This window comes from Ananas comosus, linkage group 3, assembly GCF_001540865.1.
Source record: "Ananas comosus cultivar F153 linkage group 3, ASM154086v1, whole genome shotgun sequence".
NCBI classification, from domain to species: domain Eukaryota; kingdom Viridiplantae; phylum Streptophyta; class Magnoliopsida; order Poales; family Bromeliaceae; genus Ananas; species Ananas comosus.
The window spans coordinates 3,005,399-3,022,828 of NC_033623.1; the positions used below are offsets into that span (position 1 = coordinate 3,005,399).

The 17,430-nt window shown below is 36.7% G+C and overlaps 3 protein-coding genes and 1 long non-coding RNA gene across 5 annotated transcripts; 1 reads left to right on the forward strand and 3 right to left on the reverse strand.

Annotated features, from left to right (window-relative positions):
• LOC109708061 lies at nucleotides 470–1,141 on the reverse strand. The gene is made up of 2 exons (XR_002215644.1): nucleotides 1,051–1,141; nucleotides 470–949 (listed from the first exon to the last, which is right to left on the reverse strand). It is a non-coding gene; the product is annotated as an uncharacterized LOC109708061 (long non-coding RNA).
• Nucleotides 5,033–11,271, forward strand: LOC109707746 (tobamovirus multiplication protein 1). Of its 2 annotated transcripts, XM_020229263.1 has the most exons (11): nucleotides 5,035–5,336; nucleotides 6,968–7,058; nucleotides 7,200–7,252; nucleotides 7,716–7,808; nucleotides 7,887–7,958; nucleotides 8,330–8,402; nucleotides 8,498–8,543; nucleotides 8,648–8,711; nucleotides 9,887–9,940; nucleotides 10,758–10,835; nucleotides 10,923–11,271. In XM_020229263.1, exons 1-11 carry the CDS (start codon nucleotides 5,154–5,156, stop codon nucleotides 11,013–11,015), a joined length of 900 nt encoding a protein of 299 aa, XP_020084852.1. In that variant the 5' UTR covers nucleotides 5,035–5,153; the 3' UTR covers nucleotides 11,016–11,271. The 2 variants fall into 2 exon arrangements, with proteins under 2 accessions (XP_020084853.1, XP_020084852.1); XM_020229264.1 differs by lacking the exon at nucleotides 10,923–11,271 and having other exon boundaries at nucleotides 5,033–5,336; nucleotides 10,740–10,822.
• On the reverse strand, nucleotides 11,645–13,845 carry LOC109707452 (cytochrome P450 716B1-like). Its single transcript, XM_020228707.1, has 4 exons — nucleotides 13,136–13,845; nucleotides 12,607–13,051; nucleotides 12,184–12,371; nucleotides 11,645–12,092 (listed from the first exon to the last, which is right to left on the reverse strand). The coding sequence occupies exons 1-4, from the start codon at nucleotides 13,625–13,627 to the stop codon at nucleotides 11,787–11,789; spliced, it is 1,431 nt and encodes a 476-aa protein (XP_020084296.1). The 5' UTR covers nucleotides 13,628–13,845; the 3' UTR covers nucleotides 11,645–11,786.
• Nucleotides 14,945–16,957, reverse strand: LOC109708212 (cytochrome P450 716B1-like). Its single transcript, XM_020229860.1, has 4 exons — nucleotides 16,364–16,957; nucleotides 15,852–16,296; nucleotides 15,490–15,677; nucleotides 14,945–15,403 (listed from the first exon to the last, which is right to left on the reverse strand). Exons 1-4 carry the CDS (start codon nucleotides 16,853–16,855, stop codon nucleotides 15,098–15,100), a joined length of 1,431 nt encoding a protein of 476 aa, XP_020085449.1. The 5' UTR covers nucleotides 16,856–16,957; the 3' UTR covers nucleotides 14,945–15,097.

Consider the following 17,430-nt stretch of genomic DNA (forward strand, 5'->3'; position numbering starts at 1 on the left):
GCTTTTTCAGCACACTGACCAAAATATTTTTATACCTTTTTCTCTCTCCTTTTTTTTTTTTCTCGTTCTTTTTTTCTTTCTCTTTCCAAAGAGTGGAGGAGGCGGCTTGTCCGGCGCATTCGCACATCCCCGGACCTTCCTCGCCTCCGACCCTGCCGAGACCTTTTTTTTTTTCATCTTCTTCTTTGCATACTAATGGAAAGTCTAAATATCAATAATTTTATCCTATAATTTTATTATGAGATACATACATAACTACTTAAAAAATTATTAGAAAAATACTAATAAATTTTCTAATAATTTATAAATATATTTTTAGAAATGAGTATGTATATAAAGCCCCTGATCTAACACAATTTGTCTTTGTCAGCTTCATGACCACAGCAACGAGAATATACTTCGTTCCTTAGGTGTACAAGTAAGTTCGTTAAACCTGCGCCTTAATTAAGTAATTATATAACCAAACTGATTAATATGAAACCAATTCGAAATTAAAATTATTAGCCAATTAAGCATACTCATGAGCACGTGCCAACACCCGCGTCGTGCACTTGAGGTGCAGCACGGAGCCGAGTTTGATTCCGTATTCCGCCAACGTTTTCTGCTTCTCCAATTCCAAGTCATTGAAATAAAGCCTCGGCTCCGGCACCCGCCCAGCCCTGTCGCTGCCAAGAACTTGACCAGCACATCCTCGGCGGTGTTTTTTTTTTTTTTGAGAGATAGGTAACACGCTACTCGTTTCGTTTATTTTATTTAAAAATAAACTTAGCTAGAAATGTGAATCTGAATTCGACGGTGTTATCGCCGTCCACCAGAAGAACGTAGCTATGGACGGCCTCCAACCGCACAAAGATCTTCATCTCGCTGGAGAATTCAGATTCTGCGTCGGAGTCCGACGGTTCTGCGACGGAGTCCCGCGGCTCTACAGAATCTGCCATCTGCAGCGTTTCTATATGTATGTATAACTAAACCAATTAAGTAACAGCAATTGCAATATCATGTTCACATGCAAACATTGTAAATCACTGTAATAATATTAGTATTTAGTACCTTCTCGTATCACAGGCCACAGCAGCTGTGAGAGAGATGCAGCAAAGATAGTGAGAAGAGAGGGATTTAGAGAGAGAGAGCGGACTTGACTCGGCAGCGTTTGGTTTAGGAAATAGGAATAGGAATAGACCATTATCCCCATTTATATCCAAACGTTAATTTTTTATCCAAAAATAGTAGTTCTCGGCTATCTCCATCATCATCTTTTTTATATAAAATTATCTAAAATTATTTTTATTTCCGAAAACAATTCAATTTTCATCTAAATATTATTTTTCTTATTCTCATATTTATATCTATTTCTATAATAATTAGTTTTTGCTTATACCCGAACCAAACGTACACGAAAAGAATACTAAGTCAATAGAAAATAGTGTGAAAGCAGGAGAATTAAAAAAAAAAAAAGAAAAAAAAGAAAAAAAAGAGCACCGCCACAACACAACCTATATATATATATACCACAAACACCACCAAAATAATAATAATTGAGATATAAGATTTTTTGGTGGTCGAGCTCACCTCTCGTGATCGAGTTCTCCTTTTCGGGCTACTAGGCCGGAACCACGTGTCGGCGAGGTCTTTATGGCGTTTGTTTTATGGTGATATATCACTTCACCCGTAGCTTTTTCTTTCTTTTTTTTTTCTTTTTTTTTTTTTTTTTTTTTTTAAGAATAAATATCTTACTATTCGTTTCGTTTATTTTATTTAAAAATAAATTTAACTGAAAATGTGAGTCAATTAATATTCAAATTTGGGATCTTAGATACCAACCATTAAGCCATTTGTCACTTGCCCGGAGATTTAAAGCTGCCATCGAAGTAGGATCAACAAATAGAATAATTTATTATTTATTAATTATTAATTAATTATAAATTTATTTATTTGTTATTTTATAAATAGTGGTGATTTTGAGTTATTATAATATTTTAAAATGTAATTAGTGTATTAATTATTTTAGTTAGCTGTATATTATTGTTTGTGAATAATAATTATTGATTTAATTTTTTTATTGGCTATTGATACGTGGTTAGTTTTATATAGTTTGTGCTTTTTTTTTTTTTCACTGTAACAAAACAAACGCCATAAAGACCTTTCTTCGATCACCTAAGGCAATGTTTGGTTAGGGAATAGGAATAGGAATAGGGATAGATACTTATCCCTCCTTTATACCGAAACATTAATTTATTGATGAATTTATCAATAAATGTTTTGTACTTGTATCTATCTCTGTAATAGTTAGTTCTTGTTTATATCCGAACCAAACGGTACCTAAGCGTCGTGACACGTGGTTCCAGCGTCCTTGCCCGAAAAGGACAGCTCAGCGAGAGGTGAGCTCGACCACCAAAAAAAATATTATCTCAATTATAGTTTAAAAAGAAAAAATTGAAGATTTCATCAAATTTATTGATGAATTTATCAAACTTAACAATTTTAACCTCTTTAATAGCAAATAAAACTAAATTAATTAACCATCATTATTAACAGAACTATGAATTTTAACACAATTTTCAATTGAAGTAACTAGAATAATTCAATTACAAAGCATTAAAAGGTTGAGGAGTATTTGAAATAACCTATATTATTATTGATACATTGGTGAACTCGGTACTAAGATCTCTACCCCTGGCCCATTGGGCCAAGAAACCAGAATTAGATCATACTTTTTTTGGCCCCCAAAATAGAACTAACTACTATTTAAAATATAAAATTATTTACGGTATTGTTTGGATCACCATATGCTCGGCCCGAATTTGATCCGATTCGAACGGTTATGCATACAGCGTAATGCTGCATATTATAATTTGTTTATGTAAAATAGAAAATTGTCATATTTAATCATCCAAAACTCAATTCATAATTTTAGTTAAATTAAGTCAAAATCATCAAACTTTGAAAGAAAACTAAAATTCAAAATATGTAAAAATAATAAAGGATTGGGTCAGCCTAAATTGGATCCGGACATTCTTTTCTCTCGTGGGTCGGGTTTGGGATCCAATTGTAAGACTTTCTCTCCTATCCTAATCTGACCTGGTCCACTTGTAAATTTGTTACGTTGAGTCTGTACTAAAATCTCTATTTGATTCGAATTCGACCTTTCTGTTTTTATTTCTTTAAATTCAATAGTTTTAAATACAAATGATTATTTTTTATTATTATTATTATTATTATTATTATTATTATTATTATTATAAAATAGTTATTGAGTTGACACGTGCAAACTAAAAGATTTGGTGGTTGGTATTCGAAATCCCAAGTTTAAATCCTAGTTGATTAATATTTCTGGCTAAGTTTATTTCTAAAAAAAAAAAAAAAAAAAAACTAAAAGGTTTGCACATGTGTAAGTAACCTTAAAAACCGTGTAATAAAATTTTGACCGTTAGAATTTAAAACTAACAGGTGGGCAATAAATCGGCGAAGCCCCCAAAGATTTGTTCTAATGCCTCGCAAGTGTCAATTACAACTCCACCGAAAAGATTTTAAAAATAAATAAAAAATTACTTTGTATCAAGATTTTAAGTTTAAAGTTTAGTTACTTTGTATTTTAGTTAAGTTTTTTTTTCTTTTCAAAACAAGTAGCACACTACTTTTCTTAAGAAAAAAAAAAAGAAAAAAAACTTTGTCCTCCTATACTCTATTGTTTCCTCAAAACAGAAACTTTCTTAAAAAATAAAAAAATGTTTAGATTATAAACTATAGTTTGAGCTAATCTCATATGATTTTAATGTTTTTTTAATATATAAGTGAAAATGCACCTGTGGCCCACAACATAAGGTTCCAAGCCGCCCCTCATCGTCATCGTCTAATCCATCATAAATATGAATAAATATACATTTACGCAAAATAGTTAGCCGGACGGCAAAATGTACCCAATGTTTCCCGAGTGTTTAGGTAGCACAATTCATTATGGTAGTAATATTTATTAACTTTCAGATAGCGTGTTAACCGCTTCGTTTATTTTATTTAAAAATAAATTTAGTTGAAAATGTGAATCAATCAATTAAGATTTGAACTTGGGAACTCAGGGGACTAATCATTAAGATCTTTGCCACTTGCGCTAAATTATTGAACATATATTTTGTTCACCTCATTAAATTTCAATATACAGTAATCTTTGCAGATATTTTGTAAAATAAAATTATACCCCATCAAATTCAAAAAATTATATATATTTCACGGGATCTCACTTCACGCTCTTCATGCGAGTTCGCCCTATGCTTAAAACTCATCCGTATGTATAAATCGTGTAGGCTGCACGGAAGGTAATCTCTTCGATTCCGTTCAAATGCTTACGATCTTCGCTTATGAAAATTTGGCCACTTCAAATCTGACTTCGACTAAAACAAATATACTCTTAATTCTGATAAAGTTGTAGTTATAACTTTAATATAAAATCTATTTGCAGATATGAAATAAAAAAATTTTATTTTATTTGTATAAATTATAACGTATTGTGCGAAATGTATTAGTTTCACTAAATTATAATTTTGTTTCTATTTATTTTCTTTCGGTTCGCATGCTTTTCCATAAATCCAAGCAATAATATTTATTTAAGTATTTATACAAACTTATCATTATATTATATTTATAAATTATTAAAGTATTGATAAATTTATATAGCATATTAATTGCGTGTAAGAGATAATTAAAAACTGATGTATTATTAATATCAACGCATTATAATATATACAAAGATAATATGACTGGAGAACTAAAGTACGATCTAATTTGAATTCCCTTCCAATTCAGCCATTGTAAGGAAAAAAAAAAATAAAAAAAAATAAAAAAAATTATGGACAAATTTTGGGTACTGTTTGCATTTATCCATAAAATAAATGAGCAGGGTCCCACTCTCTTCGTCTCTCTTTCCACCTGTGAATAATTAACACCAAGAAATAAAAAAAAAAAATTAGCATTCAGAAAGCGACCTTCAACTTAATCCCCACCGTCCATCACCTCCCCCCGCATCGTCATCCTCAGCATGCACGATCATCACTCATCGATCGGATCCTTCAAGAAAACAAAATCCTCTCTACCTCTCTCTCGCTTTTTCTCTACCTAGGGTCTTCTTTTTGCCCTAGCTCGGGGAGCGATCGACGACGACGATGAGGGCGACGAGCTCGGCGGCGGCGGCCATGGCGGAAGGGAACTCGGCGTTGGCCGGGCCGATCCTCGTCCTCGGATCGGTCGCCGATTGGTGGGCGGAGATCAATGAATCGGCGAAGTGGCAGGACGGGGTCTTCTTCTTCCTCACCGCCGCATACGCCCTCGTCTCCGCCGTCGCGCTGGTATAATAAGCCCTAGCTTTGCTGCAAATCTTGTGAGCATTTGTGATCTTTGAGGGTGTGATTGTTTGTAGTTTACCTAAAGGATCGATTTTGTTGGTGCTAATCGGTTTATCCCGACGTTGATAGGTGAAAGAATGGAGTTGCTAATATAGTTCTTTGAAACGGCTAGGAATTGGGTGCGTAGATTGCTGTTGGTGTACGTCTTAGGGTTATTTTAGAAAGGGGCGATTGAAAAATGGAGTTATTTATTGTATTTTTTTTGGTAGGAGAATCAGTTTGATTATACCCTGGGGCAATTTTGGTTTGAGAGTAAATTGGGCGAGGATATATTATTTTTAAACCTAAGCTATTAATTGCTGTGTTATTTTGTGGTAACGGAAAAAAAAGGTCAAAACTGCATCTTTCTTTAGTTTATAAAAGAATTATTGGGCTTATCAATAAAAGATAAAGGTTGGGTGGAAGAATTATGGGGATAACAGGGGATAAGCTGAGGATTTGTACTACCTGTGCTTGGTGGAACTGTGATTTCTTGTTTATCCTAGAATAGCATGGTTTGACAAATATAAATGGGTTCTTTTTGTTGCTTCTGGCAGAATAAAAGGCCATATTTGAATTATCGCTTCGTCATCCTCAACCCAAAAGCTCCATAAAGTTGATTTTGGTAGGTAGATTGGATGAGGGTTTTAACTTTTGTTAGTTGTTGGGACCGGATTACCTTTCTTTGTCGTCGTTTTATCAGTTTAGAGCAGGTGTGGTTTCCACTTCTTGTGGTATGTGTTGGCGGATGTTCTTATTTGTGCTGGGGTATGCCTTGTATGTTCACTTGCCTTTTTTGGCTGCTTCTTGCTTATGTCAGCCGCCAGATTGGTATTTGGATATTGGCCAGTTTGGGAGCCTAATGGTGTTTTTTGCCTAGTCTGGAAGTTGGATTATATATCAGTGTGGTGACTTTTGGCATGATCAGCTGTGGAAATTGTTATTGACTTTGGGCCTGTGACTCCCTATCTTTGTGGTTCTTACCTTTCTGGGATTTCATTGATGTTAGCTTGCTGCTGTAGGTGCCTTACTGCTTTAATGTATTACTTAGGTTCTATTGTGATTATTGTTTTGAAGTTTTTCTGGTAACTGTTAGATATCCTCTGTAACTTTTCTAGCTCTGTGCTCTCTAGCATGACAATTAAATGTTTGCCTTTGAATACCAAGAATTCTTTCTTCTATTAGCATAAGTGTGAAATCCTTTTCGAATATTTGGTTCCAAATGATCTTTATAGTGCATTATGAAATAGTTATTCTTTTTTTCACTTCTTGAAGAAATTGAAGGTGATATTCAAATGATGCCTAGAACACAAAAAAATTGTAATTTACAAGGCAAGGGGAAGTCTGAAGGCTCAATAGGCCTCTACCTTTAAGTGCATCTGCAATGATGTTCATGAGACTACTCTAATGACAAGTCTCAAGAATCAGCTACCTCTACCTAAACTATGCTTGTCTGTTACGAGATTTGCTTCAACTTCTTATTTTTGGGATATGATCTTGATAAGATCTATTTCGATGTTTTAAATAGATCTTTTATTTTTCTTTTAAGTTTGGTTGGTGTATTGTTGAATCTTGGACTTCTTTATTCTTTTCAGATTCAACTAATAAGAATTCAAATGCGGGTTCCTGAATTTGGTTGGACGACACAGAAGGTTTTTCATCTTATGAACTTTGTTGTGAATGGAGGTAAACTTCGCAACTGTTTGTCATTATAGTTTCATACATTTATATATATACACACATATATATATATACATATATACACATATCCACACATATGTATGTATGTATGTATACACAATTCCTAATTGCGTATCTCTGTTGCAGTTCGTGCTGTTGTATTTGGATTTCATACTCAGGTTTTTCTTTTCCACACAAAAGTAAGCACCTTATTGCCTATAACTTATCTCTGCAACATTTGTATAATTTGGCTTTTGGCAATACCCAATATCATTGCATTAAAAGATGAATTATTTTTTCAAGGAGGTGGGACCTCAATTGAAAACAATGAAAATATGATGGTAGAGCTAGCAAAATATTAGAGAAAGGGAACCCTCTATTATATGATGGAATGATGGCTTTGTTGCCTCAGCCATGCCTATGAATTAATGAATCAACTATTTTTCTTTACGCATGCTATATTTGCTTAATAAAGAGAAGAGATTACAGCTCTAAACTCTGTCAACTAAAAGAGTACTGGCAGATGTCAATCTATATTTGTTACTCCTTGTTCTTGCATGCTTGTTGCATCAACTTTCTTGCAGGGACTATCTTAGAAACATTTTGTTTCAAGTGGTATGATCTAGTTGACTGAATTGTAATTTAATTACTTTAATGAAACAGGTATTTACTTTGACACTACTGGATCTTCCCGGGTTGTTGTTTTTCTCGACATACACATTACTTGTTTTATTCTGGGCTGAGATATATCATCAGGCAAGTCCAACAACAACGTCAAGTCATATTTTCATTTGGTGTTTCAACATTCTGACCTTTTTCAAAGATTATTGGCAGGCAAGGAGTCTTCCTACTGACAAGCTAAGGGCTGCTTACATCGCCGTGAATAGTCTAGTTTATGCTATCCAGGTTTACTTTTTTCCCTCCTCTCAACAGTAGTTCCTAATTTCTAAAACATGATGCTGATCTTTTTCATTTTTATTGAGAGATGATATTTTGTGATTTTAGAAACTGACAAGCTCCATTGGAGCAAAACCAGTTCATGTTACTTTGAAACCCGTCTTCTCATGGGTGACATAGATAATCTCTGAATAATTCTGACCTCCTATATGGCTAGTTTTCTTTTCTGTAGATCTGCCAAAGAGACTGAAACATATTGTAGATGATAGGCCCTCAAGTTATATAAATATTCCTCGTACAAATTTCTTGGCGTATGATGTAATTGTTCCCTTTTTCTGTACTTAAATCTCTAGCAATGACGAGAACCATATATTGATCAGATTGGCATTTGGATATATCTCTGGATTGATGACAACAGTATAGTTGAGCTAGTCGGCAAGATCTTTATTGCAGGTAAAGCTGATCATTCTTGCAGTTCCCCTGACCTACTTTTATAATGATAATAATATAACTGTACATCTTTATGCTTTATTTTTCTCTTGATGCAGTGGTCTCATTTATAGCGTGTCTTGGGTTCTTAATATATGGAGGAAGGTTCGTTCGTATGAAACAATCTTTTACTATCTTGTTTTTGTTCGTATGCTGTCTTTTTTTTGTTCTTTATAGAGTTTTTTTGAGTGATGTATGTTATCCCGTAGGCTATTTTTCCTTTTGAGGCGCTTCCCCATTGAATCAAAAGGGCGGAGAAAGAAGCTTCACGAGGTGCTCATTTCTTGGTTATCACTCGCATAGCACTCTAGATGACAAATCAAACTAATATAAGACAAATTTAATCAGGATCTGCAAAATATTATATATTGAAACATTAGAATGTGCCAGCTGTGTTTCCTGAAAGCCACAGCTAGTATGATCTTGTTATCCAAGAACCATTTGTATCATTTGAAAAGCGGTGAAAATGTCTTATAGGCGAAATTTGTTGAGTTTCTTATATGATGCATGGGATTTAGTACTCCATCAGATCTTCCGTAAGTCTACAAACCAAGGATTTAAGTGCCGTGGCACGGGGTCGTGCCGGAAACCTGCCGGCACGGTACGGCAAGGTGCATGCCGAGCTGTGCCGATGCGTGCCGGTCAAAAAAATTCTTGTGTGCCAACACAAAATAACATGCAATATTTATTTTCTTTAGCAACAAAATATTCTAACTATTTATTGTGTCTTTTTATCACATCTTTTGAACTTTATTGAGAAAATTACTTACTAATTTAAAGAATAGAGGGTTGTGAGCTATGCCATCGACATGGGGTCTGTATCGTGTCGGTATCTTGTTGGCACGGTACGACACGGTAGATACGGCCCGTGCCGATGGACACTTAAAACCTTGCTACAAACCATCATTCTATATTTTAGATTCTTGATATTACATGTTTGTGTAATGTCCAAATGTAAGGCTTTTATTTGGGCTTCTAATTGGTTTCAAAATGTTGGCTGATTAGTTTGATGGTATTTTTCGTTAGCATTTTCTCTCGCAGTGCTAAGACTTTTATATACTTCATAACCTTTTATTTATTCAGAATTCGGTTTGTCATAGTTTGTGATATTTTGTGTTTAGTGAGGGTGGAATTATGGATCACTTCAACTTGCCATACCTTTGAAGAAGCTGAACACATGATAACATTGAGCTTTGAATTGTTAAAAATCCATAAATAAACTAGGTTTTATTTTTGGCTTCTTGCTCAAAAAGCCAAGACTGAGGCAAGTTGAGTCTAATTTATTTATATTAGTTTAATGTGATGGAGGATCTCAGTCATGTTCAAGTGCAACTGCATACCATCTTAATTATCTGCTACCAATATGAAATAACTCTACTATCAAAATAGAATAAAACTGATTCAATGAGGTAACTAAAGCTAAGTGTCCATCTGGAATATTGGTGCAGGTTGGATCTGTGACAGCTATCTGTTTTACCTGCTTCCTGATAAGGTTGGTTGTGGTGAGTATTCAATTATTCAAGCAGTCCATGCTCATTACTGTTTCACAGTTCAGTATGATGTTTGTTTACTGCTTTCTTGGAAAGAAAAGAAATAAAACAAGTAAGCCATACAGATTCATTTTGCGAACCATGAGACTTTTATTTGGAAAAGGATATAGCAATTAACACTGAATGCAGCAATATGTAGAACAGTAGAAGCAATTGTGCCAGTTACTGATGACATCAACATGCATAATATACCTAGAGAATAGAAGTTAACAGGATTTAAAATGGATGACCAATTAGTAACAATCGCTGTACTGTTGTTTGGTTGTGTCTAGATGAACCAATGGGCAAGGCAACCTTATTCCTTATGGTTGAGACATTAGTGAAGTGTAATAAAGGAGAGATGTACGTAGAAGAATTATAATATCCAGATACCTTGTATGTTATGGTGCCAATAAATTGGCCTTGCACCTAGTCTACATCAGAAAATAAAGGGAAAAGGCACATGCAAATCAATTAACACATTGCAGGGTCTTGTCCACTTCTGTTTCAATTTTCTTTTCTTCAACCATGTTGCGCCCTTTTAAGTTCTTAATGCTTGCATTTTATGAACAGCATTTCACTGAAAGTGAACATTTTATTCCCAAGGAGATTTTGTCATATGCCTAGCTATTTCAGAGTGTGGTTTTATGATGTCATAGTGATGATTCATGATAGGTGGGAGCTTATGAAGTTTATATTTATATAATTCTATAAACTTTTGGTTGATCAGTTTCATATTCTTTCCTCCATTCCATGTATCATTGCCATTTAGTCGTTACATTGATGATAGGTGGCATTATCTGCATTTGATCTGGATCTATCCCTTGAGGTTATGGATCACCCAATTTTGGATCTCATCTACTACATGGTAAGCCACATTTTATGGCTGTTCTTTTTGGCTAAAATCTTCTTGGTTGTTGTTAGCTTATAACTCTCTTTTTTATTCTACTGACAGCTGACCGAGATACTCCCCTCAGCACTCGTCCTTTACATTCTCCGCAAGCTCCCTCCGAAACGAGTGTCGGCCCAATACCACCCTATCCGATAATGGCTGCGCGACTGTAAACATGTTCTTGAATTTAAATAATTGTTAATTATTCTATAGGAAAATGTTCCATATAGCTGGAATTGATCCTAGATTGGCTTATGGAGTAAAACCTCGTTTGAAGATTATTTTTCTCGACTCATCTTGTGGATGAAGGGTTAAATCTAATGTTTAAATCATGTGAATTTTTGTCTTCTTGGTTGTAAAAGAATAGATTAATGATAATTTTGTTTCTGTTGTTTTGCGGTTTTGCAGATTAGCCAGCCTTTTTCCAGTTTCTGCTGAGATTTTTTTCGTATTTGATGAGCTGATATTCTGGTTGTTACGGTGTCCTAATTTGACTGATTTATGGCATTCTTTCTAAAGTTTTTCTCTGTAACTAGGTCAAGTTTTTATTGCCATTTTTATGAAAGGTTTTAAATTTCCTATAAACCGGGGATGGTTTCTGAAACATCAGAAACTCCAGATTTGTATCAGTGGCCTCTTTTTCATTTTCTTATATTTCTATAAAAGAAGTAAAAGCAACTGAGAAGCGAGGAGATTTTTCCTCTTTATGTTTATGACACGCTCAAATATTATCTTGTAGCTACGAAGCTTTACACAGAAAAAAACTGTGGCATATGCATACGCATTACAGGCTATATAAAAGCCTCAATACAATTCAGCCAATTCAATAACTACATTGCTTATAAAACATGGCACAAGCAAAATCATTACATAACCCTCTGGGTGGAATTTATTTCTTCTCTTTTCATCACCTGTACTCCTGCATGGTCACATGTCTCCCTTTGGCTCGAGTTTGATAGGAAGCCCTTCAGAAGGCGACGGCAATGGATACCGCGAAAAGCTGTCATCTTTGCCTGATAATTTCCATCTGAATTGTGCCACTATGTAGTACATTGCTGTTAATGTCTCTATTCTTGCAAACTCATTAGCAGGGCATATGCGCGAACCCCCTCCAAATGCTATAAAAGAGTAAGGTGGTACAGATGATTGATTCTCAAAGCGTGTGGGATCAAACTTGTGTGGTTCGGGGAAAATTTCTGCATTCATCTGCGTCATGCTTGTTGTCCGAAGAACCTGAAGGATGTAAAGTAAAATACTCATTCAAGTGTTGGATGGAATAGAAGGTTAGATGGTAATGTAAAATGAATGTAGAATTATTCCCTACTTGCCATCCTTCTGGTATGAGATATCCGTTGAATTCGACGTCTTTAAGAACCTTTCTGAAGCTCCAAAAGACTGGAGGAATCATCCGCAAGGTCTCGAGTGCTACTCTCCATGTGTACTTCATCTTGTTGAGGTCATCCCATGTTAGGGCTTCTCCGGGGGCTTTGCTCTGCGCGATCTCTTCTTGCTCTGCAAACACAAAAAAATTATCACTATACAAACAGGAAAACATCAGATGAGAGAAAAATCTATGATGAGTTGAGTGGCTGGTAACATTTTTCTATAAGGATCTTCCATTCAACTGCAATTTAAAAGGATGACGAAGTGCTATAATCTTTTAAACACAGTTGGTCGCGCGCGATATCGGGTTATGTTCCTGGAGGAGCTTTTAAAGTTCTTCATATAAGGACATGCATGGTGTTACCTTGAGCAACCCTAGCATAGATGGCTGGATCTTTCTCGAGCTGGCGGATCATGAAAGTGATGAGGATGGCCGTCGTGTCGTGACCGGCGACCATGACGAAGATCGTGTTGTCGACGATCTCCTCCTCAGTTAAAGCTTCATTTCCACATCCTTCCTGACTTAAGCTAAGCAAGCAAGTAATAAGGTCTGCATGGGGAGGGCAGAGTCCGTGCTCCAGTTTTCTCCTCTTTTCTTGTATGACCTCAGAGAGTATTCTGCGGGCCCTCCGGCTCGCCCGCAGGCTCTTGTTGAAGCGCGTAAATGGTAAGTTCACGGGAATCGACCACATACCAGCGATCACGTCGACGAACTCTTTGGCTAGTGCTTGTCTTGTATGGCCACGATCTAGGCCAAAGACGAGGGAGCAGATCACGTCGAATGTGAGACACTTGATCAATGGCATAACCTGAGATTGCGCACGCTAAGCTATATAATATGCGCATTGGTTTTAATGAGCCATACTAATCATAAAGTAACTTCTTATACTAACCGTGACGGTTTGATGTCCAGTCCAGTTCATCTTGATATGATACCGAACCTCCTCGTCGATCTTGTTGACATACATTTTCAGCACCTCAGGCTTCAGAAACTGCCCGACCGCCGCCCTTATCTGGCGGTGATCGTCGCCTACCATCTCCCTCATCGTCCGCCTCCCCATAATCCTCGTGAATGATGTCAGCTGGTGAGGCGTAAAAGCGTCGTTACCGAACACAAGCTTGTTTGCCGCTGGGCCGGCAAGAAAGATTGTCGGACGGCCGAACAGCGATAGCTTTAAAACCGGCCCGAATTTGCGAACTTTCTGCTCAAGCCATTGATGACCATTGTTGGCCCTCAGGGCCCGGAGAAAGCTCAGGCTCTGGCCAATGACCGGGAAGCCGAAGGAGCCAGGTGGCAGCTTCTTATTGGATGGCTTTTGTTTGGTTAGTAGATAAAACAGGGGGAGTGAGGAAAGGAACAGAAGTATCAAAATTATCGTAGCCATTTATCTTGCAAGAGTGTTTGAGAGAAGACAATAGGAGAGAACTAGTTGTTTTTGTTACAAAAAGAAGAGAACATAAGCAACAAGAGTAAGATACCATCAAATCCGAGGAAGAGTGACACTTTGTGAGGGACAAATCAAAATCAAACTAGTTGGCTTTGCCATTTGCAAACTGAGATTGGCTTTGGAAGGATGTGCAATTTAAAACATGATCAGGTGTTGACTTTTGCTATCATTAGCAAATTGATAGAGGGATCTTGGTGTGTAAAAGATGAATGATGCTTTTGGAATAAGGACAAGGTTGACTTGGTTGTGACATATTAAAATCTAAATGAGCTTTCTTGCTAAATTTCAAGTTTTTTTTTTTTTTTCTTTTATTAAAACTACATGTCTATTGTCTGTAGGTAGAGTCCTGTAAAAAATATGTTATCTTGTTGGGAACTCAAATTTTGGATTTTTAAGATATCCTTCAGAACTTTTTAGCCATTTGGGCTATAGGTTGGTGGTATCTGATGTAATTTCAAGATACAAAAGCTAGAAATAATGAAACAAAAGTGAAGAGGAACAGTGATAAGCCAAAACATTCTTCCATGATACTAAAGCTCTTAAATAGATTGGTCCAAGAGGTGCAAATTGGGCCAAATATTATTTCGCAAAATTGTTGGGATTCTGAGCGGATAATTAATTTAAGGATCATAGAGGAAACTTCAAAAGTCCTCAGATCCACCAGTTTAGTGTTGTTGTGTTGTCGTCGTCGTCGTCATCTTCTTTCTTTCTTTTTTCCTTTTTTTGAGTGGATGGGTGTGTGCAGGTGAAAGAAAATTTGAATTTGTTCTAAGATGGTATAGCGCACCCGCAATCTAACATTATGCATTTTTAAAGTATGGTCGTTTTTGTTATAATTTTTCTTCTAAGTTTTCTATGAAGTATTTGTCTTCGAAAAGAGCAGTAATTGAAGTGCTATATTTTATACTGAAAGAGTGATGAAGCGTAGATTAAAAGATAATAAAATGTCATCCTTACATTTTGCTATCATTTCTTATAATGGATTTTTTCAGAAAACTGAAGTAGAAATCATAAGAGGACAAAGTTTTTATACTCTAAATTGTAGGATATAAAACTCTAAATGCATTATGAAATCTTTAAACTTTTCCTTTTTTTTTTTTTTAGAAGTAAATGGAAACACTAAAGCAGGAAATTCTCTCTTGTGTAATGTATATATCACTTAATATAAGTTGTAGCGCATTCAAATATTATCATATAGCTATGAAACTTTATATACATCACTTAGCATAAGTTATAGCACATTCAAATATTATCATGTATCTATGAAGCATCTTTGTCCAGAAAAAAACTACGAAATATACACACATCAAATACTCTCCGCAAACCCCTTAACACAGCACCAAAGATCATTACATAACTAGGTAGGGACTTATTTCTTATCTTTTCATCAGCAAAACTCCTAGATGGTCACATATCTCCCTTTGGCTCGAGTTTGATAGTAAGCCCTTGAGAAGGCGACGGCAATGGATACCGCGTAAAGCCGTCATCTTCGCCTGATAATTTCCATCTGAATTGAGTGACTATGTAGTGCATTGCTACTAATGTCTCTATTCTCGCAAACTCATTACCAGGGCATATACGCGAACCTCCTCCGAATGCTATAAAACAATAAGGCGGTATGGATGATTGATTCTCGAAGCGCGTAGGATCAAACTTATGCGGTTCATGGAAAATATCTGCATTCATTTGCGTCATGCTTGATGCCCAAAAAACCTGAAGGAATCAAAACAAAATACTTCTCAAGTTTCGGAATACAGAATCGTATGGTAAGGTAAACTGAGTAAGGAATTTTCCCTTACATGCCATCCTTTTGGTATGAGATATCCGTTGAATTCGACATCTTTAAGAGCTTTTCTGAAGCTCCCAAATACCGGAGGAATCATCCGCAAAGTCTCTAGTGCTACTCTCCATGTGTACTTCATCTTGTTGAGGTCATCCCATGTTAGAGTTTCTCCAGGGGTTTTGCTCTTGGCAATCCCTTCTTGCTCTGCAAACACAAGAAATTATCACTATGCAAAAAGGAAAAGGTCGGATGAAGCAATGTTTGTGATCAGATGCAGTTTAAAAGGATGACAAAGTGCTACAATTTTTTTAAACACAGTTGGTCGCGCGATATCAGGTTATGTTGCTGGAAGAGCTTTTAAAGTTCTTACGGTTTTACCTCGAGCAACCTTAGCATGGATGGCCGGATCTTTCGCGAGCTGGCGGATCATGAAAGTGATGAGGACGGCCGTCGTGTCGTGACCGGCGACCATGGCGAAGATCGTGTTGTCGATGATCTCCTCCTCACTTAAAGCTTCATTTCCACATCCTTCTTGATTTAAGCTAAGCAAGCAAGTAATGAGGTCTGCATGGGGAGAGCAGAGTCCATGATCCAGGTTTCTCCTCCTTTCTTGTATGACCTTAGAAAGTATTCTGCGGGCCCTTCGGCTCGCCTTCATGCTCTTATTGAAGCGCGTAAACGGTATGTTCAGCGGAATCGACCACATACCGGCGACCATGTCCACCAACTCTGTGGCCAGTGCTTGTCTTGTATCGCCGCGATCTAGGCCGAAGATGAGGGAGCACATGATGTCGAACGTGAGACACTTCATCAAGGGCGTTACCTGAGATTGCACGCTAAGTTATATAATACGCGCATTGGTTTTAAAGAGCCATACTTTTTATACTAACCGTGACGGTTTGCTGTCCAGTCCAGTTCATCTTGATGTGATACCGAACCTCCTCGTCGATCTTGCTGACATACTTTTTCAGCACGTCGGGCTTCAGAAACTGCCCGAACGCCGCCCTTAGCCTGCGGTGATCGTCGCCGATCATCTCCCTCATCGTCTGCCTCCCCATAATACTCGTGAACGATCTCGTCTGGCGAGGCGTAAGAGTGTCATTACCGAACACGAGCTTGTTCGCTGCCTGGCCGGCGAGAAAGACCGTCGGATGGCCGAACAGCGATAGCTTTAAAACCGGCCCGAATTTGCGTACTTTCTGCTCGAGCCATTGCTCGCCAGTGTTGGTTCTCAGGGCCCGGAAAAGGCTCAGGCTCTGGCCAATGACCGGGAAGCCGAAGGGGCCAGGTGGTAGCTTCTTCTTGGGTGGCTTTTGTTTGGCTAGAAGATAAAACAGGGGGAGTGAGGAAAGGAAGAGAAGTATCAAAACTGTTGTATCCATTTATCTTGCAAGAGTGTTTGAAAGGAGAGAATATAAAGGAGAACTTGTTGTTCTTGTTGGACAAGAGTAAGATAACATCAAATCCAAATAAGAGTGAGACTTTGTGAGGAACAATTCAAACTCAAATTAGTTGGGTTTGCCATTTGTTTTAATAAGATTGGCTTTTGAAGGATGTGCAATTTAAGAATGATCAAGTGGAAAATGGTACAAGAATCTTGTGTTGTATAAAATATGAATGATGCTTTTGGGATAACGACAAGGATGACTTGGTTGTAATAGCATATTAAAACTGAATGAGCTTACGTTAACATAGATTGTTGGGCCGAGTGGTACGAATTGGGCCAAATTTCCTAAATGTGTTGGCATTACAAGACGGCCTTTTCCAGTCCATTATCCAATTAGTTTGTAATTTAAGGCCCATTTGGAAAGAAAAATGCTTTTTCACCTGCGCACTCCTTATTTGGATGTGCATCTTATATCTCTTAGAATCCTAACATTTACAAAAAGTTAAATCATTTTTAGTATAGTATTAAAAAACCGCTTATGTGGCAAGTAGTGGATAAAGATAATGTAAG

Bases quoted from the DNA above. Each gene is read 5' to 3' on its own strand.
- LOC109707452 (XM_020228707.1), bottom strand. From the start codon at position 13,627: ATGGCTACGATAATTTTGATACTTCTGTTCCTTTCCTCACTCCCCCTG. The intron at 12,372-12,606 runs GTAACACCATGC...TTGTGTTTGCAG, and splicing joins CTATGCTAGGGTTGCTCAAG to AGCAAGAAGAGATCGCGCAG. The intron at 12,093-12,183 runs GTAGGGAATAAT...TACATCCTTCAG, and splicing joins TCATACCAGAAGGATGGCAA to GTTCTTCGGACAACAAGCAT.
- LOC109707746 (XM_020229263.1), top strand. From the start codon at position 5,154: ATGAGGGCGACGAGCTCGGCGGCGGCGGCCATGGCGGAAGGGAACTCG. The intron at 8,403-8,497 runs GTAAAGCTGATC...CTCTTGATGCAG, and splicing joins CGGCAAGATCTTTATTGCAG to TGGTCTCATTTATAGCGTGT. The intron at 8,544-8,647 runs GTTCGTTCGTAT...GTTATCCCGTAG, and splicing joins TTCTTAATATATGGAGGAAG to GCTATTTTTCCTTTTGAGGC.
- LOC109708212 (XM_020229860.1), bottom strand. From the start codon at position 16,855: ATGGATACAACAGTTTTGATACTTCTCTTCCTTTCCTCACTCCCCCTG. The intron at 16,297-16,363 runs GTTAGTATAAAA...GTGCAATCTCAG, and splicing joins CTGGACAGCAAACCGTCACG to GTAACGCCCTTGATGAAGTG. The intron at 15,678-15,851 runs GTAAAACCGTAA...TTGTGTTTGCAG, and splicing joins CCATGCTAAGGTTGCTCGAG to AGCAAGAAGGGATTGCCAAG.